Raw genomic sequence first — 25,818 nt, forward strand, 5'->3', positions numbered from 1 at the left:
TCCTATGTATTGAATGAATAGAGAATCGTTTTGAATCGGGGAAAAATCTTTTTTGAATCGAGAATCGTGTTGAATTGAAAAAATAAAATCGATTTTGAATCGAATCGTGACCCCAAGAATCGATATTGAGGCGCTTGGGCCTGCCAGGTCTGTCCGGCATCCTCCCCCACCATCGCAGCCAACTCACATACATATACATATATGTATGTATATATGTATGTATATATACATGTATATATATGTATATATATATATATATATACATACATACATACATACATATATATATATACATACATACATACATACATACATACATACATACATACATACATACATACATACATACATACATACATACATACATACATACATACATACATACATATATATATATATATACATATATATACATACATATATATATACATATATATATTTATACACACACATATATATGTATGTATGTATATGTATGTATGTATATATACATATGTATATATATATATATACATATGTGTATATATATATACACACATATATATATACAGTATATACACATACATATATATATATACACACACACATACATATATATATATATATGTATATATAGGTATATTTATATATGTATATATATACATACACATATATATATATATATATATATATATATATATACACACATATACATATATGTATATATATATGTGTGTGTGTGTGTGTATATATATATGAGTGTATATATATATATATATATACTGTATATATTTATATATATATATGTATATGTGTATATATATATATATATATATATATATATATATATATATATATATATATATATATATATATATATATATATATATATATACACATACACATAGAGGTCACGGTTCGGTTCATTTTCGGTACAGTAAGAAAACAACAAAATATAAATGTTTTGGTAATTTTTTTACCAAATTTGTAAACAATGGCATAACATACATATACACACAGGGTCCATTGCCAGGGTTAATGTGGTCAACATATATAAAATAAAAACTAAATAAGATAAGGCTCAGAATGGTTTCTTAACAAAACTTTTCTACATATAAAGTGCTTTTTTTGATTGATTGATTGAGACTTTTTTAAGTAGATTGCACAGTACAGTACATATTCCGTACAATTGACCACTAAATGGTAACACCCCAATAAGTTTTTTAACTTGTCCACGTTAATCAACATTAAACTGCTTCAAGTTGTTGCTCAGATTAAATAAAATGACATAACTTTTCTTCTACATATAAAAAGTGCAACATTAAACAGTTTCAAGTCAACTCAGCCTCAGATTAATTTTTCTCGGGCGATAAATGCTCTAGTATTGGTTATTTGTTCTCTTGATGATTAAAGGCCTACTGAAATGAATTTTTTTTATTTAAACGGGGATAGCAGATCCATTCTATGTGTCATACTTGATCATTTCGCGATATTGCCATATTTTTGCTGAAAGGATTTAGTATAGAAGAACGACGATAAAGTTCGCAACTTTTGGTCTCTGATAAAAAAAAGCCTTGCCCCTACCGGAAGTAGCGTGACGACACCGGGGGAAGGACTGCTCATATTTTCCTATTGTTTACACCAGCAGCGAGAGAGATTTGGACCGAGAAAGCGACGATTACCCCATCAATTTGAGCAAGGATGAAAGATTCGTGGATGAGGAACGTGAAAGTGAAGGACTAGCGTGCAGTGCAGAACGTATCTTTTTTCGCTCTGACCGTAACTTAGGTACAAGGTGGCTCATTGGATTCCACACTCTCTCCTTTTTCTATTGTGGATCACGGATTTGTATTTTAAACCACCTCGGATACTATATCCTCTTGAAAATGAGAGTCGAGAACGCGAAATGGACATTCACAGTAACTTTTATCTCCACGACAATACATCGGTGACGCACTTTAGCTACTGAGCTAACGTGATAGCATCGGGATTTACTGCATATAGAAACAAAACAAATAAGTCCCTGACTGGAAGGATAGCCAGAAGATCAACAACACTACCAAACTCTGGACATGTAACTACACGGTTAATGCTTTCCAGCTTGGCGAAGATTAACAATGCTGTTGCTAACGACGCCATTCAACCTAACTTAGCAATGGGACCTCACAGAGCTATGATAAAAACATTAGCGCTCCACCAAAACATTCACCAACACAGATGTCCAGAATACTGTGGAATTTTGAGATGAAAACAGAGCTTTTTGTATTGGATTCAATGGGCTCCGAATACTTCCGCTTCAATTGTTGACGTCACGCGCAAACGTCATCATATCGAAACGTTTTCAGCCGGAAGTTTGCCAGGAAATTTAAAATTGCACTTCATAAGTTAACCCGGCCGTATTGGCATGTGTTGCAATGTTAAGATTTCATCATTGATATATAAACTATCAGACTGCGTGGTCGGTAGTAGTGGGTTTCAGTAGGCCTTTAATGTAGATCATAAACTTGTTGCAGCGCCTCTACTGCCTTATCTTTGTGTTTATTCTTCATGTGGTGATCTCTCCCAGGTGCCATGCTAAATATAGTTCAAGACTCAGCACTGTTGGAGTCCATAGGCGCGCAGACAGAAACGGTAGGTCTCAAATTCCTCCCCCTCGTATACCAAGCAATATTTTGCCCACACATGGCACTCACTAACCAGACCTGCTGTGTTTGGCGTGGCCAGGGGAGCATAGACGGGAGTCAGGCGGCCGCGGGGAGCCAAAGTCATAGCCGGACCAACAGCGGCATCAGTTTCAGCAGCGGGGGCAGCACGGAGGCCGCCAGCCCGGACTGTGAGCGCCCATCCCAGGCCCTGCTTCGGGATTACGGTAAGACCACACAAATAGGGAAAGTGACTGTTGCTGTCCAAGAAGATGGCCACCTCTTAATTGAGAGCTTGTAACTTACTAAATGAACATGTTTTGCCTCTTGATAGCTAACGTGCTTAAAGTGGTATGCAGAGTTAAAAAGCGCTGGATAAAATGTCTGTGTAGGTGCTGACAAACTTTTTTGCTGTGATGCAGTGCTTCAAAAACATATATATATATAGATATAATATATATACTGTATATCTATATATGATATATATATATATATATACACACACACACGCACACATTATATTACACACACACACATACGTGTATATATATATATATATACAGTATGTACACATGTATATTAGGGCTGCAACAACTAATCGATTAAATCGATTATTAAAATAGTTGCCGATTAATTTAGTCATCGATTTGTTGGATCTATGCTATGCGCATGCGCAGAGGTTTTTTTATTATTATTTTTTTAATTAAAACAATTTTTTTTTTGGATGTGGATGGGGTGTCCCCATCTCATGTTGACATCTAGCTAGAGTAGGTAGGGATGTAACAGTTTGAACATTTCACATCTATGTATATATATATATATATAATATATATATATATATATATATATATATATATATAATATATATATATATATATATATATATATATATATATATATATTAAAGGCCTACTGAAATGAAACTTTTTTATTTAAACGGGAATAGCAGATCCATTCTATGTGTCATACTTGATCATTTCGCGATATTGCCATATTTTTGCTGAAAGGATTTAGTATAGAACGACGACGATAAAGATTGCAACTTTTGGTATCTGATAAAAACAACCCTTGCCCATACCGGAAGTAGCGTGACGTCACAAGACAAAGGATTCCTCACAATTCCGCTTTGTTTACAATGGAGCGAGAGACATTCGGACCGAGAAAGCGACGATTACCCCATTAATTTGAGCGAAAAGATGAAAGATTCGTGGATGAAGAACTTTAGAGTGAAGGACTACAGTGTAGTGCGGGGTGTATCTTTTTTCGCTCTGACCGTAACTTATAGGTACAAGCTGGCTCATTGGATTCCACACTCTCTCCTTTTTCTATTGTGGATCACGGATTTGTATTTTAAACCACCTCAGATACTATATCCTCTTGAAAATGACAGTCGAGAACGCGAAATGGACATTCACAGTGACTGAACATGTAAATACACGGTTAATCATTTTCAGCTTGGCGAAGCTAAAAAAATAGAAGCTAACTTAGCTACAGAGCTAACGTGATAGCAGGCTCAAATGCAGATAGAAACAAAATTAAAAAAAACCCTGACTGGAAGGATAGACAGAAGATCAACAATACTATTAAACCATGAACATGTAAATACACGGTTAATAATTTTCTGCTTGGCGAAGCTAAAAAAATAGAAGCTAACTTAGCTACGGAGCTAACGTGATAGCATCAGTCTCAAATGCAGATAGAAACTAAATAAAAAAAAAACCTGACTGGAAGGATAGACAGAAGATCAACAATACTATTAAACCATGAACATGTAAATACACGGTTAATAATTTTCAGCTTGGCGAAGCTAAAAAAATAGAAGCTAACTTAGCTACGGGGCTAACGTGATAGCATCAGTCTCAAATGCAGATAGAAACTAAATTAAAATAAACCCTGACTGGAAGGATAGACAGAAGATCAACAATTGTATTAAACCATGAACATGTAAATACACGGTTAATCATTTTCAGCTTGGCGAAGCTAAAAAAAATAGAAGCTAACTTAGCAACGGGGCTAACGTGATAGCATCAGTCTCAAATGCAGATAGAAACTAAATTAAAAAAAACCCTGACTTGAAGGATAGACAGAAGATCAACAATACTATTAAACCATGAACATGTAAATACACGGTTAATAATTTTCAGCTTGGCGAAGCTAAAAAAAATAGAAGCTAACTTAGATGCGGCGGCGGGCGTTGTACGCTTTTGACGACACCCCGGCCGCCATCAGAGTCGGCAAGAAACATATATTTCCCCAAAGTTACGTACGTGACATGCACATATCGACACGCACGTACGGGCAAGCGATCAAATGTTTGGAAGCCAAAGCTGTACTCACCGTAGTGTGTCTGCTATCCTGCTCAAAACACAACACAACCTCCTGGTGTTGGTGTTGCTACAGCCAGCCGCTAATACACAGATCGCACCTACAACTTTCTTATTTGCAGTCTCCATTGTCCATTAAACAAATTGCAAAAGATTCACCAACACAGATGTCCAGAATACTGTGGAATTTTGTCGAAGAAAACAGAGGTATTTGTATGGGTCCAAACACTTTCCTTGACCTCGTGACGTCACGTGCATACGTCATCATACCGCAACGTTTTCAAGCGGAAGTTTCGCTGGAAATTTAAAATTGCACTTTATAAGTTAACCCGGCCGTATTGGCATGTGTTGCAATGTTAAGATTTCATCATTAATATATAAACTATCAGACTGTGTGGTCGGTAGTAGTGGCTTTCAGTAAGCCTTTAAAATCGATTATAAAAATATTTGGCGATTAATTTAGTCATCTATTTGTTGGATCTATGCTATGCGCATGCGCAGAGGCTACTTTTAAAAAATTAATTTATTTTTTTTTATTTTTTTTTTATAAACCTTTATTTATAAACGGCAACATTTACAAACAGCTGAGAAACAATAATGAAAATAAGTATGGTGCCAGTATGCTGTTTTTTTTCAATAAAATACTGGATAGGATAGAAATGTAGTTTGTCTCTTTTATCCGATTATTAATCGATTAATCGAAGTAATAATCGGCATATTAATCGATTATCAAATTAATCGTTAGTTGCAGCCCTAATGTATACTGTATATGCACAACAATGAATGAAGTGCTGATTTTGCTGCTGTTGTTTTTTTGCTGTCCGATGAAAACCTTGTATCTCCACTATGACAATATATTTAAAACTGTGAAGATATACTGTATTTTTTGGACCATAGGGCGCACCGGATTATAAGGTGCACTGCCGATGAGCGAGTCAATTTTCGTACAAAAGGCAGACGGCATTATAAGACGCATTAAATGGGTCATATTAGGATTTTAATTCTGCTTTGAAACTTTTCCTTGCGGTCTACATAACATATATTGGTGTTTTTTTGGTCAAAATATTGTATAGATTGTTTTACAGACCGTCTTCAAGCAGCTTTCTGACCGTCTCTTCAGGATGCGCTGTTTTTGCGGGCGGTCTTATTTATGCCAGCGTCTTCTCTCCGTCATCTTTGTTGTACCGGCAGTTTTTAGCGCTTCCATAGCGAGTCTACTGACAGATATAAGTTAGAGGTGTACGCTACTTTGTATTAGAAATGGCAATAGTGGAGGAAGAATGCCCCACAACAAGAGGATAAAGAAAAAGGAGCTTATTGACTACGGCGTGGGCTACTGTGGCGGACGCACGCACATTTTCGGGTTTTATGCAGATCCTAAATACACTTGAACAGGCACTAATAGGTAAGAAAAGTTGGTTTTGCATAATATTGTGAAACAAAACGCCAGATAATGTCTCCCAATAGGTGCCAGTTTGTGGTCCTTAAACACACACCATAATAATGTAGAAAGTACAGTACGTCTGACTAGGGTAGCCGTAATGCTCCGCGTTCCTTTAAGCGTTGCAGCTTCATAGCTTACCAAAGTCATACTAAAACAGTTGGACAGATTTTTGAGCGCCATGTTTTATGCTCTAAAGAGTGAACGTGGCTTACGTGGTCTACATTGGTCCCTTTGAAAAAAATCCCAAAAAGAGCCATACTGTCCAGGTGACTCTTCCTCTTTTATTCACAATGTTTTGTTGTTGCTTGCTTACGGGTACTTGTTGGCGTCATTTATTCAACAGTCGTCAACCTGCAGTCCACACCTATCTCTTATGTGTGCCTGCCATCTAGTGGTCACACTTACCATTACATGATGTACCAAATAAAATAGCTTCCAGGTCGCTAAGCACAACCAGAATTAATACGTACATTAGGCACGCACCGGGTTATAAGGCGCACTGTCCATTTTTGCGAAGACTAAATGATTTTAAGTGCGGCTTATGGTCCGAAAAATGTGGTCCATGTATTTATTTATAAATCATTTATTATTCTGTAGGTTTTTACCTAAATGAAATACTTTGTTGTGAATCCTGAAAGAAAGGTTGTCATCGGAACGTTACGTTTTTCCTGTCAAATAAATGTTTGGCTGGGTAATGTTTATGTAATATACTGTTGTTAATAGTACAATATTATCCTAAAGTAACTGGAAGTAGTGATCTTTTGCACTTATGTGAGAATGTATCTCCTTGAAGTGGAGCCACACTTTCATGTATCATGCATGTAGACTTCTGTATCATATCAGAAGGTCCATAAATGAGGAGACCGGCTGCTAATTCTGAAATGTGTTTTTATACATACAAAACCCAAAACCAGTGAAGTTGGCACATTGTGTAAATGGTAAATAAAAACAGAATACAATGATTTGCAAATCCTTTTTAACCTATATTCAATTGAATAGACTGCAAAGACAAGATATTTTTAACGTTTGAACTGGAAAACTTTATTTTTTGCAAATATTAGCTCATTTGGAATTTGATGCCTGCAACATGTTTCAAAAAAGCTGGCACAAGTGGCAAAAAAGACTGAGAAAGTTGAGGAATGCTCATCAAACACTTATTTGGAACATCCCACAGGTAAACAGGCTAATTGGGAACAGGTGGGTGCCATGATTGGGGACCACTACCCTAAAGGGTGAACGTGGCTTACTTGGTCTACATTGGTCCGTTTGAAAAAAAATCCCACAAAGTGCCATACTGTCCAGGTGACTCTTCCTCTTTTATTCACAATTTCTTCATTTGGACTTTCTCTTCTCACTCCCTGGAAAGAATCAACCGCTTGACAACCCAACTTGACAGTTGACACTGTCACCTGATTGGCTGTTAGCGTGTCACTCCCACTAATCACTTCCTGTTTTATACCACAGGCCGAGTGCCTTTGATCATGCAACCAACCTTGCTTCCTAACATAAACGGAAAAAAAATATTGAACGTTTTATCAAGCGCTTTGTTTACGATTATGTGTCTGTGGCAATATATAGATTGATATCTTTTTATCGCCCAGCTCTCGTGGAAAGAAAAACATAGCTCTTTAATGGCATGTTCCTTTATGAAGTACAGTGCATTCGGAATACTTTCCAAATGCGCTTTGTCATAGCCTTATTCCATAATGGAATACATTCATTGTTGTCCTCACAATTGTACACCCATACTGACAATGTGAAAAGGTTTTTTGAAAATATTTTGCTAATTATTCAAAACTAAAAAAATGACATGTAGTTTTTTATTTTTTACAAAATTTGCTACAAAAGACCTTCACGTTGTCTTTATGAGGTATTGTGTATTCATTATGAATATGTATTATGGTATTTATTCCATAATGAAATTTAAAAAAAATTGTCCTCAGAATTCTACACACAATACTCCATAATGACAATTACAAAAGATTTTAGAAAAAACATTTGCAAATTAATTAAAACTAAAAAATTATGTAGTTTTTTTAATTGTTTTTTTATTTTTAATTAATTTGCAATTTAAAGAAAAAACATTTCAAATTGTCTTTATGGGGTATTGTGTATCCATTAAGGTATTTATTCCATAATGGAATAAATACATTTTTTGTCCTCAAAATTCTACCAACCAATACCCCGTAATGACAATGTGAAAAGTTTTTTAGAAAATATTTTGCAAATAGATTATAACTTAAAAAATGACATGTAGTTTTAATTTTTTAATTTTAATACATTTCTAAAATAAATAAATAAATAAATAACAACTTTTCACTATGTCATAATGTATATACATTATGGGTATCCATAATGGTATTTATTCCTTAATGGAATAAAAACATTTTTGTCTTCGAGATTTTACACACAATACTCCATAATGACAATGTGAGAAGGTTGTTTTTTTTTTTAAAAAAGCAAAATAATTAAAACTAAGTAAATGATGCGTAGTGTTTGAATTTGTAATAAAAAAAATATTTTCACATTGTCATTATGGGGCATTGTGGGTAGATTTTGAGGACAAAAGAAATGTGTTTTGGAATAAGGCTGTAACATGTGGAAAAAGTGAATCCTTTGCGGATGCACTGTATTCTGCGTAACGCGGCAGCAACAGAAGCAATGTTGTAATAGCAGCAAACTGCTGAGCCAGAATTAATAGTTCCACAGTACGGCAAGTATTGGCCTAGGAGCACAAGTGACATTTTAAAGGCAGATGAAGATTAAAAACAGTCCTAGAACGTAAACATTGCTCAGCCTTGTTTTGCTGCATGAATATACGCTTGCCGTGTGTGCTCACCCCAACAAACTTGTTGCGCTTCCTCTGCTCTGTTTGGTATTTCGGGGTGTCATATGTTGTAGCTCTTCCAGATACAGCAGCAGGCCTGCTGGTGCGCAGTATCCACCTGGTCACACAGAGGCTCAACTCCCAGTGGAGACAAGACATGAGCATCTCGCTGGCCGCCCTGGAGCTGCTGGCCGGCCTCGCCAAGGTACAGTCCGCACTCCCACCTTTTGCCCTTTACCTACCAGAGCGCCCTGTGCTCAGGTCAAGGCGGGGGTGGACTCAGCGGACCGTAAGCGTGCGGTCAGCTCTATATGCGGCTACATCGTCTACCAGTGTAGTCGTCCAGCGCCTCTGCAGTCCAGAGACCTGCACTCCATGATTGTAGCTGCCTTCCAGTTCCTCTGCGTGTGGCTCACCGAGCACCCTGACATGCTGGATGAAAAGGTATATTACTGCTGCCAAAGAAAACAATTTTTATTTATTTTATTTTATTAATTGCAATTCTTATTTGGAACAATTCTTAATCAATTTAAAATAAAATTGATTTTTTTTAAATATTTTTTTTAGAATTAATTGCAATTCTTTTTTGGAACAATTCTTAATCGATTAAAAAGAATCTATTTTTATTTTTTATTATTTTAATAATTAATAGCAATTCATATTTGGAACAATTCTTAATCAATTAAAATAAAAAAAACGTTTTATTTTTTTATTTTTATTTTTTTTTTTTTAATCTGTCCTGTCCAGCCACTTGGGCGAATTACATTGTTGATGTCGATGATCTATATTTGCTGTACACATTTTCTCATTGCCTTATTTGCATTTGACTTTATTTATTGGTATTTAGCATTTTATAAAAGTTTTTAAGTACTATATAACATGTACTATATAAACATTTATCAGAGCTGTTTATCTATTGTATGGAGGAATGTAATTAATCTTAGAACTGATTTTAAAAATAGATTTTTGAATTTTTGAATCCAATCGTTATTTGCGATGTTTTATTTGTAACAATTCTTTAAAAAAAAAAAAATAGATTTTTGATTTTAAGCAATTAAGGCTGCACCATATTGTTGATGTAGATCAGGGGTGTCAAACTCAAATACAGAGTGGGCCAAAATTTAAAACTGAACAAAGCTGTGGGCCAAGGTTGAACAAATTAACCTTTTTGATAGGGACCCAAACAAGTTTTGCATTAAATTTTGAACAAGCAAGGCTTATATAACTTTATAGTGACATGCAAAATCGAGTTTCAAAAAATAATAATAAAAAAATATATATATCAATGGCATATCAAATACAATTTACCGTAATTTCCGGACTATAAGCCGCTACTTTTTCCCCTCGTTCTGGTCCCTGCGGCTTATACAACGGTGCGGCTTATTTACGGCCTGTTCTTCTCCGACACCGACGAAGAGGATTTCTGTGGTTTTAGTACGCAGGAGGAAGACGATGACACAATGATTAAAGACTGACTTTTCATATACCGGTAGGCTGGTTATTTTGATAACGTACAGGCGAGCACTTTGTATTACTTTGCACCGTTGTATTATTTGTACTCTGCACGAATGCTGTTCCCCATGTCAAAGATGTGAAAGTTTGATTGAATGATTGAAAGATTTATTGTTAATAAATGGGACGCTTTGCGTTCCCAAACAGTCATCTCTGTCCCAACAATCCCCTCCGTGGTAGCAGGAACCCCTTTTCTGTCTTGCCTCTTGGTGAGGGTGGTCGCATTTTTCCCTGCTCCTCCTCCTTCCCGCTTGCTTTCTTGTGTCCTTGTCTTTGTCTAAACTTTTTGAAGCCTCTTTTCTTGAGCTGTCCTCAAATCTAAACATCAAAATGAATTTGATCAACTGGACTCTCGACGCAATTGACACAGTCTTTTCGACAAGGAAAAGAGGTTCGGGGGAGCCTGGCTGCCCTGATGGAACCATTGCTGCGGGGTACGTGAGAGATTCCTGGAATACTTGGAGAATCATGTGCCTCTCAGTCCTTTCCATCGAGGACGTGGAAGACATCTACCTATTTGGAGCTGTGATCGCAGGGCATTTGCTGATTGGGCTGGGCATTGCTCTGGTGTATTGTCAAATTCGGAAGACGATGGCAGCCACTCAAGGGCCAACAGGCTGTTCAACGCAATGGAAGGATTGGGTCGTGCTGTGGGATCACAGACTGGAGCAATTGCTGATTTGAATCGCAAGGTGGATTCTATCTTGATGAAGTTAGAGAAAGAATAAATTGGAATTGTCAGAGCCAGCATACAGAGCAGGAATGTCATTGTTTTGACTGCTCGAAGAAAAAACAACATCTTAATCTACGATTTGACTCCCTCGAATGGCCTTGAGGAAAAGGCTGTTTGAAAACACTCCCCTGAGGACTCCTCAAAGATGGACGCTTTTGACCTTTCCCTTTTTTTTCAAAAGCACCTGGGTCGGACTCTTGAACTCTTGAACTCTTGGGGCCGGCCTCGGCCCATAAAGACAATTCCAACATCTCACCCAAGTTAATTGGGCATACATGCACGCACACACCCCTCCCCAAATCAACGCCTTCACCACTGCTTAATTCCTCCGGGGTTGTGGGGGCTGAGTAGCGCTCAACAGCAGCTGCCGGCCTCCAAAGTCCTGTTGGATGACTCTGTTGCGAGTTGTTGTGATTACATGTACCATGTTTATGTGTGCCATGCTATGTGAGGTTTTTTCCTCGGACTCAGTCTGGACCATTCCTGAGGGTCCAGCCTCAGACTGATATTTTTTTTTACTCTTCCCCCCCTTCCCCAATGTCACCTTTTTCCCACCTTTTTAAGGAGCGCCCTAAGTGGCTGATCCGTTGGCGGTCCCGTCTTGTCTCCCTGTAACGTATGTCTGCTCTTAGCAGGATTGTGCCGAAAATGTAATTTCAGTTCTTATGTGTCTTGTACATGTTAAGAATGGACAAATAAAGCTCCGATTGATATACTACGGTAATTACACATCAAAACCCTGCGACTTATAGTCGGGTGCGGCTTATATATGGAGCAATCTGTATTTTCCCCTAAATTTAGCTGGTGCGGCTTATAGTCAGGTGCGGCTTATAGTCCGGAAATTACGGTAAATAAAAATTGAATGCACTGCTTTTAACGTCTTCTACGGGCTGACGTCACGTCCGCTTTTCATCCCTTCTAACAACGTGCCCGCCCAGTCACAAGATATGGGCGGTTCCTGTAAGCACACACACGTGAATGCAACGCATACTTCATCAACAGCGATACAGTTTACACTGAGAGTGACCGTATAAGCAACTTTAACATTGTTAGAAATATGCGCCACACTGTGAATCCACACCAAACAAGAATGACAAACACATTTCTGGAGAACATCCACACAAGGGGGGTTTGGAGGTAGCGGGGGTGTATATTGTAGCGTCCAGGTGTTGTGCCGGATAATGCACCCCCGGCGTAGAATGCACCCCCTGACGGGAGTGTTATATCAACTAAAGCCCACACTTAAAGTTTCCACGTGCAAGATTGAATCTATTTAAAAAAGTTATTTAATAAGAAGCCAAAAGTGCAAAAACAATAATGTTCGTGTTGGAGGAGTTGTGAATGAATGAAATATGAAATCCGTGCTGCAGTCGCTACTGGGCCACAATATTAGGTACACCTGCAGACTGCAGCACGGATTTCATATTTCATTCATTCACAACTCCTCCAACACGAACATTATTGTTTTTGCACTTTTGGCTTTTTATTGAATAACTTTTTCAAGGCTCCAGCACCCCCCGCGACCCCAAAAAGGGACACGCGGTAGAAAATGGATGGATGGAAATAGATTCAATCTTGCACGTGGAAAATCTAAGTGTGGGCTTTAGTCAGAGGGTGCATTCTACGCCGAGGTGCATTATCCAGCACAACACCTGAACGCTACAATATACACCCCCATTACCTCCAAACCCCGCTGCCGCCCCCCACTCCCCCAAACCCCCCCAACAAATTTGGCCCGCGGGCCAGAGTTTGACACCCATGATGTAGATGATCATGTCTGCTGTACACATTTTACTTTAAAACATATATTTCTCTTGTTGCCTTATTTTTATTTGACTTTATTAAATGTTTGGTGAGAATTGTATTACATTTTTAAAGTAATATAAACATTTATTAGAGCTCTTTATATATTTTATGGCGGAATCCAATCAATCATAGAACTAGCACCAAATTTTATTACAAAGTATTGATTTTGAATCGAGAATCGTTTTTAGTCGAGAATCGATTCAGAATCAAATCTCTACCCCGAAGAATCGAATCGAATCGTATGGTGCCCAAAGATTCACAGCCCTATATATATTAGGGGTGTCAAAAAAAATAGATTTTGGAATTAATTGAGATTTCTTATTTGAAATGATTCTTAATTGGTTTTAAACTATTTTTAAATCGATTTTTATTATTATTATTTTTTTTAGATCTGTCCTGTCCAGCCACTCAGACAAATCATCATGTTGATGTAGATGATCTATATCTGCTGTACACATTATGTATCCATCTACATCTGCGTATATTGTATTTGACTGCGTTTGTGTCACCTTTGTCAACAGGATTGTTTGGTGGAGGTTCTGGAGATAGTGGAGCTGGGAATCTCAGGCAGCAAGTCCCGACAGGAACAGGAAGTGCGACACAAAGGGGAGAAGGAGCACAACCCGGCTTCCATGAGGGTGAAAGATGCTGCCGAGGCCACTCTGTCATGGTGAGACAACCTTTGCTCTTTTGTTTTCCGCACAGTGACGCCTCTCAGTTCGCACCAGACCTCTCTCACAGTAAAGCATTGTCGCACTTTATTCCTGCCATCTTCAACTTCCGTTCAAAACTTGGGGGCAACTAACCCTTATCACCAGTCAGCAGAGCACTCCCGTCATATAAAGGATCTTTGACGTGCGTAAATGCAAAATATAGCAGAACCCTTCTGTCATGTAGAGGAGGGTTTTTTGTAAGTTGTTGAAAAACAGCTGTCAAATAAAGGATATTTGATCAGAGCTTTTGTAGATAGATCCCTAAAAAGGTCGTCTTTAAATAGAAGATATTTGACTCGTGTTTTTGTTGTAGATCCTTAAAAACAGCACGGTGCTTCTGTCCTAAAAAGTAGTGTTTTTGTTATGTGTGCTGGTAAACAACAGAGCACTCTTTTCAAATAGAGTATCTTTGATAGTACATCCTTAAAAACAGCACAGTGTTTCTGTCCCATGAAAGTGTTTTTTTTGTGGGTGCTGAAAAACAGCAGAGAAATCTTGTCAAATGGAGAATCTTTGACTAGTGTTTTTGTAGTAGAGCCTAAAAACAGTAGAGTGGACCTTTTAATAGAGGATCTCTGACTAGCTTTATTGCAAAAAGTCCTTGAAAACAACAGAACCCTTCAGTCACGTACAATGTTTTTGTTGTAGGTTGTTCAAAAAAGCAGCATGCACCTCAAAATAGAGGATCTTTAACAGACAGAGCGCTTCTGACCTATATAGTTTTGTAGCAGCAAAGCCCTCCTGACAAATAGATCATCTTTATTAAGAGGAGCACTCTGCTGTTTTTATGTACCGTCTTCAAAAGCTCTTATCACAGGATCTTTGACTTGTGTTTTGTTATAGTTCCTTAAAAACAGCAGAGTGCTCCTCTAAATAGAGGATCTTTGACCAGAGCTTTTGTAGAAGGTCCTTAAACAGCAGAGCTCTACTTAGAGGATCTTTGACCAGAGCTTTTGTAGAAGGTCCTTAAAACAGCGGAATGCTCTTCTTAATAGAGGATCTTTAACTCGTGTTTTTTTATATTTTGTTAAAAATAGCAGAATGCTCCTCTAATTAGAGGATCGTTGACTCGTGTTTTTGTTATATTTCCTTAAAACAGCAGAGTGCTCCTCTGATTAGAGGATCTTTGACTCATGTTTTTGTTATAGGTCCTTAAAAATAGCAGAGTGCTCCTTTTTAAAAGAGGATCTTTGACCTGTGTTTATTTTAAAGTTCCTTAAAACAGCAGAGCGTTGCTGTCAAATAGAGAATCTTTGACCAGAGCTTTTGTAGAAAGTCCTTAAAACAGCAAAGTGCTCCTAATAGAAGATCTTTGACTCGTGTTTTTGTCAGTTGTCTAAAAACAGTAGAGTGCTCCTCTAATTAGAGGATCTTTGACCTGTGTTTGTGTTATAGTTGCTTAAAAACAGCAGCGCGCTGCTGTCAAATAGAGGATCTTTGACCAGAGCTTTTGTAGAAGGTCTTTAAAAACCGCAGGGTGCTCCTCCTAATAGAGGATCTTTGACCCGTGTTTTTCTTATAGTTTCTTAAAAACAGCAGAGCGCTGCTGTCAAATAGAGGATCTTTGACCAGAGCTTTTGTAGAAGGTCTTTAAAAACTGCAAGACTCTCCAGTTGTACACAAGGTGTTTGACATTTTTCAGTGAGTTCTAAAAAACAACAATGCGCTCTGTATCTTTGACAAGCAATTTTACAATAGAGCTTTGAAAAGAGCAACATGTCTTATAGAGGATCTTTGACAAGGTTAACGCAGTGCTTCAGTTTTCATTGATGAAGCATGTTGTACACAAAATGGTGAACATAGAAAATGTGGCCAATGTAGTTAGGTATACTCTGAAAACAATATGGGATCATTAAAGTGAGGAGACATTTATAGAAATTAAATATTTAGCTATGCTGTCTTTGAGCGAGGTGAATGTAAGTCCAAAAGCCTTGTTTTTGTCGTTGCTCTTGTTCTCCAGTATCATGCAGGTCCTGGGAGCCTTCCCCTCCCCGAGTGGAACCGCGTCCACCTGCAGCCTCCTCAACGAAGACACCCTGATCCGCCATGCCAGACTGGGCTCCACAGGAGCCAGCAACTTCCGCTACTTCGTGTTGGACAACTCGGTCATTCTGGCTATGCTGGAGCAACCTCTGGGCAACGAGCAGAGTCAGTCCTTCACTGTCCAGAAGTCCTCCACCCCCAGAGCAACCTAACACCTGTGCTCACCCTGACAGACCCCAGTCCGTCTGTGACGGTCCTGATCCGAGGGACGGCCGGAAGACACGCCTGGACCATGCAGCTCTTCCACCAACCCAGAGGAGCCCGGGCCAATCAGAGGGTGAGATCACACTAAAGGCAGCTGCTGTTGATAATGACCAAAAATAGTTTGGTTTATTGCTGACAGCACCACCTTCTCCCACAGCAGGCCTTTGTCCCAGAGGGACGCCCCACGCCAAACAACGGTGTGGGGATCAGATACAACGTCAAGCAGAGACCCTTCCCCGAGGAGGTGGATAAGATTCCCCTGGTCAAAGCCGACGTTAGCATTCCCGACCTGGACGACATCGTCAGCAAAGAGGTGAGACGGGCGTCCATCTTGCAATGTATCACCTTCCACGTACTCGCAGGAATGTTGTTGTAGTACGGACAAATTATTTTTTACTTATACTTTTGTGTATGTTTCTCACCTTTCTTGACTTTTCTTTAAAACCTAACCTGGGACAGCCTCTGGCTAGAAGCCTTATGTTACCTCTGGGTGGCAATGTTTAATTATACTTTCCCTGTCAAATAGATAAGTGTTTTATGTTGGTTGATGTGGCTCATTATTGATATTTGTAGGACCTATGGAAAATAAGGAGCAGGAGAAAAATATATTAAATGTAAACATTAGAATTTGAAATGTAACTTCCTGTGATTATAATCCCTCAGCTATTAAGGCAGGAAGGAAATGTCAACACAAGCGTGAAAACACTCCAACAATGTCAACATAATATTAAAATCACATTGAACACTTAATAATAAACTCTTAAAATGAAGGGGCAAAAATAAGGAATATGTTTACAATGAAGTGTAATAAAATAGTGCAAAGTGTGACAATGTAAACATAGAGAAACCTGAGAACTATTTTCTGCAGGTTTAGTGGCAGGAAGTTACAGCTGTGCTCTAAAGGGTGAGCTAATGTGGTGTGGTATTAGCGGTCTGGCCTGCATCATGTACAGACCACATTGGTCTGACTACGGTCCCTTTGAAAACATCCAAAACCTGTCTAGGTGACTTTTGCTCTTTTATCCACAATTTGAACTTTCTCTTCTCACTCCATACAAAGAATCAACCGCCAGACAACAAGATGGCGCAACCAAACCTGATAGTTGATACTGTTACCTGATTGGCTGTTAGCGTGTCACGTGATCACTTCTGGTTACCAGACAGCGAGTGCCTTTGTTCGCAACTTACGGTTTCTTCCCACGAAGAAGACAAAAAATGATCCAACGTTTTACGGAAGGCATTATTTATTGATATGGATTACATGTCTATGGCAATATATATTGGTATGGTTTGATCGCCCGGCCCTAATGGTACATTAGGTGATATTTTGGTACGACTTTCAAAATAGTACACATTGAGAGTGTCGCTGAGTTAGTCACACATTTACTCCGTAAACAAATACAATGCATGGTTATACTACAGCGTCACGTGCACAAAAATATAATCTTTTTTTTTTGAAAATTTGATTTTCTATTACGATTTTGAGGTTTTTTTAGGGGGTTAAAACTACAAAAAACAACATTAGGAGAGTGGCTTAGGTCATCATGTATTTTGTATTTTAATTACAAACCCTGTTTCCATATGAGTTGGGAAATTGTGTTAGATGTAAATATAAATGAAATATAATGATTTGCAAATCATTTTCAACCCATATTCAGTTGAATATGCTACAAAGACAACATATTTGATGTTCAAACTGATAAACTTTTTTTTTTTGCAAATAATCATTAACTTTAGAATTTGATGCCAGCAACACGTGACAAAGAAGTTGGGAAAGGTGGCAATAAATACTGATAAAGTTGAGGAATGCTCATCAAACACTTATTTGGAACATCCCGCAGGTGAACAGGTAAATTGGGAACAGGTGGGTGCCATGATTGGGTATAAAAGTAGATTCCATGAAATGCTCAGTCATTCACAAACAAGGATGGGGCGAGGGTCACCACTTTGTCAACAAATGCGTGAGCAAATTGCTGAACAGTTTAAGAAAAACCTTTCTCAACCAGCTATTGCAAGGAATTTAGGGATTTCACCATCTACCGTCCGTAATATCATCAAAGGGTTCAGAGAATCTGGAGAAATCACTGCACGTAAGCAGCTAAGGCCGTGACCTTTGATCTCTCAGGCTGTACTGCATCAACAAGCAACATCAGTGTGTAAAGGATATCACCACATGGGCTCAGGAACACTTCATAAACCCACTGTCAGTAACTACAGTTGGTCGCTACATCTGTAAGTGCAAGTTAAAACTCTCCTATGCAAGGCGAAAACCGTTTATCAACAACACCCAGAAACGCTGTCGGCTTCGCTGGGCCTGAGCTCATCTAAGATGGACTGATACAAAGTGGAAAAGTGTTCTGTGGTCTGATGAGTCCACATTTCAAATTGTTTTTGGAAACTGTGGACGTTGTGTCCTCCGGAGGAAAAGAACCATCCGGATTGTTATAGGCGCAAATTTGAAAAGGCAGCATCTGTGATGGTATGGGGGTGTATTAGTGCCCAAGACATGGGTAACTTACACATCTGTGAAGGCGCCATTAATGCTGAAAGGTACATACAGGTTTTGGAGCAACATATGTTGCCATCCAAGCAACGTTACCATGGACGCCCCTGCTTATTTCAGCAAGACAATGCCAAGCCACATGTTACATCAACGTGGCTTCATAGTAAAAGAGTGCGGGTACTAGACTGGCCTGCCTGTAGTCCAGACCTGTCTCCCATTGAAAATGTGTGGCGCATTATGAAGCCTAAAATACCATAACTGAGACCCCCGGACTGTTGAACAACTTAAGCTGTACATCAAGCAAGAATGGGAAAGAATTCCACATGAGAAGCTTCAAAAATGTGTCTCCTCAGTTCCCAAACGTTTACTGAGTGTTGTTAAAAGGAAAGGCCATGTAACACAGTGGTGAACATGCCCTTTCCCAACTACTTTGGCACGTGTTGCAGCCATGAAATTCGAAGTTAATTATTATTTGCAAAAAAAAAAAAGTTTATAAGTTTGAACATCAAATATCTTGTCTTTGTAGTGCATTCAATTGAATATGGGTTGAAAAGGATTTGCAAATCATTGTGTTTTGTTTATATTTACATCTAACACAATTTCCCAACTTATATGGAAACAGGGTTTGTAAATTGCTAAATACATTTAACACATATATTTAAAGACTAATTATGTTTTTATTCATTATTTGTTTAACATTTCTATTCAATGTGCACAATTGTTAATTACGCAGACAGCAATGTGACTACACAAGTTTAGATCAGACGTTTCCTAATGCGGAAATAATTGAATATATCCTGTATTCATATTAGCATTTAAGATTGATCGGCACGCTAGTTGTTAGCTAGCTGCTAAAGAGTATTTTACGGAACAAGACCTTTTTTCCAGTAAATGAGTTTGTTGACTTGTGTTATCAGTCACGGTTTTAATTCTAATTTGAAACTCTTGATGGCAGTTTATCATCAATATTGATAATTGTATCCCTGCCAATAAATAACAAAATTACATGTACAGTTCACACTGTTCAAACTATTTTATAGATGAGGTACGTAGCAAACTGTGATTATTCCGTGCATTACATTCCTAGTACTGTAAATTCTGGGTTATAATCCGCTACTTTTTTCAACGCCTCAAAGCCTGTGGCTCATAAAACGATGCGGCTAATTTACGGATTTTTCTTCGCTTGCTAACATAAAGCAAATCGTTTTTAATTAACACAATCAAATACATTGAAATGGTGTGTTATTATTTATGCTATGGAGCACGTTTGGACAAGTTTGCTCACTGCAGGTGCTGCTCGGTGAATGTGAATTCCTGCTGTTTAAAAATATAAACCGGAAGTCTTCCAGTCGTCCATAGTGTTTTTACTCGTATGGATTTTTCATCCATCACTCCAAGCAACGTTTGTAAGTTTTACAATATAACTAATACTAAACCGTCCCATGTGTGATGTCTGTAGGAGTGTTTTCATGCATAGGAGTGTTTTCATACATATTTGTACGTGCTTTTGTAATGTAATAAAGTTAGCTTTGTTAGCATTAGCTAACATGCTAACAGGTTTACAAGTGTGTGTGTTAGTAATATTACCTTACATTCTTTTTGTATTGTTTCAGTTTCACCAATTCTTGGGTAAATTCACCAAAAGGTCACGGTGGAGTTATTGAGTCTGTTTAGCTGATTGGAGAGCTAGCATGCGCATTACAAATCAGTGGGTGCGGCCTAAATAGTCCATCAAATACAGTAGTTACTATGAATGCCGTGTGACTTTTGAGCAGGGTTTTCACAAACTTGCAGCATCTCTTGCAATCCTCTTATCTTTGTTCTTCAGCTGGAAGTTCAACACGAGCGACTTGGCCTTCTGATGAGCAAGCAGGTGGACTACGAGAACACTTTAGAGCGCCACAGCGAGGACGTCTGGCGATCCAATTCCTTCCCCGACCCGCAGATCGACTGCAAACCGCCACCGCCATCGCAGGAGTTCCAAACGGCGCGACTCTTCCTCTCCCACTTTGGTTTCCTCTCTCTGGAGGCACTTAAGGTTGGCAGCACCGCCGTTCACCGTCAGCCAGACGCTAGGCTAACAAGTCTACCAACAGGAGCCCAGCAACAGCCGTCTACCTCCTCACCTGATCGCCTTGGAGTCGTCCTTGCCAGGGTTCCTGGATGACATCAACTACCTTGACCTGCTCCCCTGTCGCCCCTTTGACACCGTCTTTGTTTTCTATGTGCGGGCTGGACAGAAGAGCAGCCATGAGGTAATAAAGATCAGGTACGTGGTTGGTGATATTTTCCCTGCTGACTTTGTTTGTGGTCAGATCCTGAGGAACGTAGAGTCCTCAGCCAGCGTTCAGCCTCACTTCCTGGAGTTCCTGCTGTCCCTAGGCTGGCCTGTGGACGTGGGGAGCCACCCGGGATGGACAGGACACCTCCATACCAGCTGGTCTCTCAACCCCTGCTGTGACCATGATCTTCAAAACATTGGTGAGTTCCTAAAAAAACTTGTCCTTGGCATCTCAGGGTCATTTAAATGCATTATACGGCGTTAAAAGGATTTATGAAGGGAATAAAAAGCATACAATTGGATGTCCTTTAGAAAATGTTCATACAATTGTAGACAAGTCAATTATTGAAAATTAACTTGATAAAATTGCTAAGTCTGTTTGTTTGATACAAGAGGTCTCACTTTGTCATCAGTTTCAACATTTGAGCACTATGGTTTCAAAATTTTGTATTTTTGAATGAATCGCCATTCTCATTTATTTATATCCATTTTTTTATTTTATCTTTCCTGTCCAGCCACCCAGGCAAAAAAAATATTAGTTTAAAAAAAAATTATGTTTCATCTGTCCTATCCAGCCACATGTTATGTTATTAAAAAAGTATTGATTTTAAATCGGTTTTATTCGAGAATCAATTCTGAACCGAGTCGTTACACCCAAAAACCGAATCGAATCATGCGGTGCCCAAAGATTCCCAGCCCTACTGAGCCACGCTTATTTGACTGTAGAATTAAGTGAACAGAGTTAAGCCTCTCGTCAGTCGTCCACAATCTTTGTTTCGGCTTGAACTGGCGGGACCGCTAGCTTACACACACGGAAAACAGGGACATAGCCTCACTAGAGTGAGAAGCACTGCTAAGAAGAGATGATTCCAATGTGTGGGAATAATTAGTCTTCAACTGAAGGAGCAATATGAGCCCATCAGCATGGATGAAAGAGCAAGTATGCCGTGATGGCACTGGTAACAAAACAAACCACCCCACTCAGGTTATTCAACTGGGTTCAATATTTATTGAAGTGCAATTTTGGCTGACAGAGATTGTGACTCCGTTTGTTTAATCAATCAATCAATCAATCATCGTTTATTTATACAGCCCTAAATCACAAGTGTCTCAAAGGGCTGCACAAGCCACAACGACATCCTCGGTACAGAGCCCACATAAGGGCAAGGAAAAACTCACCCCAGTGGGACGTCGATGTGAATGACTATGAGAAACCTTGGGGAGGACCGCATATGTGGGTAACACCCCCACATATGAAAAGAAACGACAGATCAACTGGTCTAAAAGGGGGGTCTATTTAAAGGCTAGAGTATACAAATGAGTTTCAAGATGGGACTTAAATGCTTCTACTGAGGTAGCATCTCTAACTGTTACCGGGAGGGCATTCCATAGTACTGGAGCCCGAATAGAAAACGCTCTATAGCCCGCAGACTTTTTTTGGGCTCTGGGAATCACTAATAAGCCGCAGTTCTTTGAACGCAGATTTCTTGCCGGCACATATGGTACAATACAATCGGCAAGATAGGCTGGAGCTAGACCGTGTAGTATTTTATACGTAAGTAGTAAAACCTTAATGTCACATCTTAAGTGCACAGGAAGCCAGTGCAGGTGAGCCAGTATAGACGTAATATGATCAAACTTTCTTGTTCTTGTCAAAAGTCTAGCAGCCGCATTTTGTACCAACTGTAATCTTTTAATGCTAAACATAGGGAGACCCGAAAATAATACGTTACAGTAATCGAGACGAGACGTAACGAACGCATTAATAATGATCTCAGCGTCGCTAGTGGACAAAATGAAACGGATTTTAGCGATATTACGGAGATGAAAGAAGGCCGTTTTAGTGACACTCTTAACGTGTGACTCAAACGAGAGAGTTGGGTCGAAGATAATACCCAGATTCTTTACCGAGTTGCCTTGTGTAATTGTTTGGTTGTCAAATGTTAAGGTGGTATTATTAAATAAATGTCGGTGTCTAGCAGGACCGATATTCAGCATTTCCGTTTTCTTGGCGTTGAGTTGCAAAAAGTTAGCGGACATCCATTGTTTAATTTCATTAAGACACGCCTCCAGCTGACTACTATCCAGCATGTTGATCAGCTTTAGGGGCATGTACAGTTGGGTGTCATCAGCATAACAGTGAAAGCTAACACCGTATTTGCGTATGATGTCGCCTAGCGGCAGCATGTAAATGCTAAGGAGTGCAGGGCCAAGAACCGAACCCTAGGGAACTCCGCATGTTACCTTAACATAGTCCGAGGTCACATTGTTATGGGAGACGCACTGCATCCTGTCAGTAAGATAAGAGTTAAACCAAGACAAGGCTAAGTCTGACATACCAACATGTGTTTTGATACGCTCTAATAAAATATTATGATCGACGGTATCAAAAGCAGCGTTAAGATCAAGAAGCAGCAACATAGATGACGCATCAGAATCCATCGTTATCAATAGATCATTAGTCATTTTTGCGAGGGCTGTCTCCGTAGAGCAGGGGTCACCAACGCGGTGCCCGCGGGCACCAGGTCGCCCGTAAGGACCAGATGAGTCGCCCGCGGGCCTGTTCTAAAAAATAAAAAAAATGTTTTTTGTTTTTTTTAAATTAAATCTACATTGAAAAAACACAAGATACACTTTCAATCAGTGCATCAACCCAAACAACCTCCCCCATGCACACTCATCCACACCCACTCACATAAAAGGGGTTATTTCTTTCTGCTACCAATATTCTGGTTCCCACAACATAGACAACACATCTGCAAGGGACACAGTCCCTGAAGCACACATGATTGTATAGGTTGCTGGTCCACTAACATTTTCATTAATTACTATTTTTTATGTAATTATTTTTATATTGTTTTACTTTCTTTTTTATCCAAGAAAATGTTTTTTATTTATTTATCTTATTTTATTTTATTTTTTAAAAAAGGGCCTTATCTTCAACAGACCAGGTTGTCAATGAAATTAGATTTGTTCAAAGGGTTTTTTAAACCAGGCCCAGTCCAGATAATGTCCAAGTCGGACTCAGCAACACACACCTTCATTCATGTACACAGAAAAAAATTAGGGAACACAACAGATTGCATATAATTTATAAACAAAATTACATTTTCAAAATAAGCATTTATGTACAGTCCAGATTATGTCCAGGTCACTCAAATTAGGGAACACAACAACAGATATTATATAATCTATAAACATAATTATACTTTCAAAATAAGCCTTTGAGGACTTCTCATCTTTTTTTTAATGTTTTTTGGCATCATTATCGTTTTCAACCATGTAACTTTCTAAAGTTAGAAAATACTGAATAAATGTTTTAAAGAAAGTAATACTAAGTGAATATCTGTTTTTGGCCTTAAAAATAAACATTTTACCGAGTACTATAATTAAATTGAATAAATCATGATTGTCAATGAACTCTCCTAAAATAACAGAAACCACATTAAGCTTCATAAACAAACCAATCCTTAAACACATTTTTTTAACTTCCACCCTAAACAAAGACACAATATGACAATACCAAAACAAATGCAGGGTGGATTCAGGCTCCTGACAACAAAATCGGCAATCATCTGACTCTGTCATATTCCATAATTTTAACATTTTCCCTGTGGGTAAGAAGTTATAAATAATTTTAATTTGAAAATAACGATTTTGCACATCGATAGTGGTTTTATAGATTAGTTTGAATATGGCATCCCATGGCAACGGGCAGTCAAAAAAGTCCTCCCATTTTCCATTTGTGTTGTATGAGGCAGCCTTAAAAGATTTCTTTATTAAATAGAAATTATATATTTTTCTATTTATTTTAGTTCCTTTTTGCCAACTACAATTTCTTATTAGAGGTTTACAAACTAATAATTTAGTAGTTCCATAATTAATTATTTGTTTCCATCTTTTCCCAATTACTCCAGTTAGTTGATAAAATGAAAAGCTTGAGCAAGCATCACCATACATAGCTCTAAATTGATCATACTTCATAATTTTACCATTCTCATTGATAATATCATTGACAAAAATGATTCCTCTTTCAAACATATTTTTCCAAAAGAAAGGCTTTCCATCTATTACAATATTAGAGTTCATCCATATTAACTGCTGCAAAATATCGTCTCTTTTTTCTGGCACATAAAATTGAAAACACCACTATGAGTGGATTGTTTCCTTTATGAACCCCGTCATGTTTCCCAGCAGACTCTCTGGGAGGGGATCACTTGTAAAAAAGGATACCATTTCTTTTGATACAGTACATGTTTTTTGTCCAACAGGACATTTGTGTACCACTCAATGTTTAAATACATCTTTGGAACAATTGATGCTTTTAAAGACAGACACATAGCTTCAAGGTTGAGAAGTTTCAGGCCCCCATATTCATACTCTTTGTACAAAACCTTTCTTTTAATCTTTTCTGGTTTGCCGTTCCAGACAAAATCGAAGACCCTCCGCTCATAAATCTTAAAAAAGTTTTTTGATGGAGCTGGTAATGACAAAAACAAATAAATAAATTGAGGAATAATTAACGAGTTGGCAATAGACATTTTACCATACAAGGTTAGGGATTTCCCTTTCCATAATTGCATAATTTTGTCCAGCTTTCTTAGTCGATTATCATAATTTACTGAGCCTAGATCTTCCAGATTTTCTGGGACAACAACACCAAGTATGTTAACTGGTCCATCTGTCCACAAAACAGGCACTTTGCATTCCATTCGAAAGGACGTTCCCTTTAGATTTCCGATCCTTAACATTTTACATTTATCATAATTAAGCTTAAGGCCAGATTGCTGTGAAAATATGTCCAAAA

General features: G+C 38.3%; 1 protein-coding gene across 4 annotated transcripts in view; it reads left to right on the forward strand.

Annotated features, from left to right (window-relative positions):
- The window catches only part of ralgapb (Ral GTPase activating protein non-catalytic subunit beta), a 109,704-nt gene that overhangs the window by 59,448 nt on the left and 24,438 nt on the right, over nt 1-25,818 (forward strand). Inside the window, exons 14-24 of one of the 4 annotated variants that reach the window (XM_062057071.1) lie at nt 2,546-2,610; nt 2,704-2,848; nt 9,291-9,421; nt 9,478-9,660; nt 13,789-13,937; nt 15,941-16,128; nt 16,197-16,300; nt 16,385-16,540; nt 20,559-20,768; nt 20,827-20,985; nt 21,046-21,211. In XM_062057071.1, the coding sequence (XP_061913055.1) occupies nt 2,546-2,610; nt 2,704-2,848; nt 9,291-9,421; nt 9,478-9,660; nt 13,789-13,937; nt 15,941-16,128; nt 16,197-16,300; nt 16,385-16,540; nt 20,559-20,768; nt 20,827-20,985; nt 21,046-21,211 (1,656 nt within the window). The remainder of the gene's footprint in view (nt 1-2,545; nt 2,611-2,703; nt 2,849-9,290; nt 9,422-9,477; nt 9,661-13,788; nt 13,938-15,940; nt 16,129-16,196; nt 16,301-16,384; nt 16,541-20,558; nt 20,769-20,826; nt 20,986-21,045; nt 21,212-25,818) is intronic. The other 3 variants (XM_062057078.1, XM_062057087.1, XM_062057095.1) reach the window with 3 other exon arrangements.

Source organism: Entelurus aequoreus, linkage group LG01 (assembly GCF_033978785.1).
Source record: "Entelurus aequoreus isolate RoL-2023_Sb linkage group LG01, RoL_Eaeq_v1.1, whole genome shotgun sequence".
Taxonomy (NCBI): domain Eukaryota; kingdom Metazoa; phylum Chordata; class Actinopteri; order Syngnathiformes; family Syngnathidae; genus Entelurus; species Entelurus aequoreus.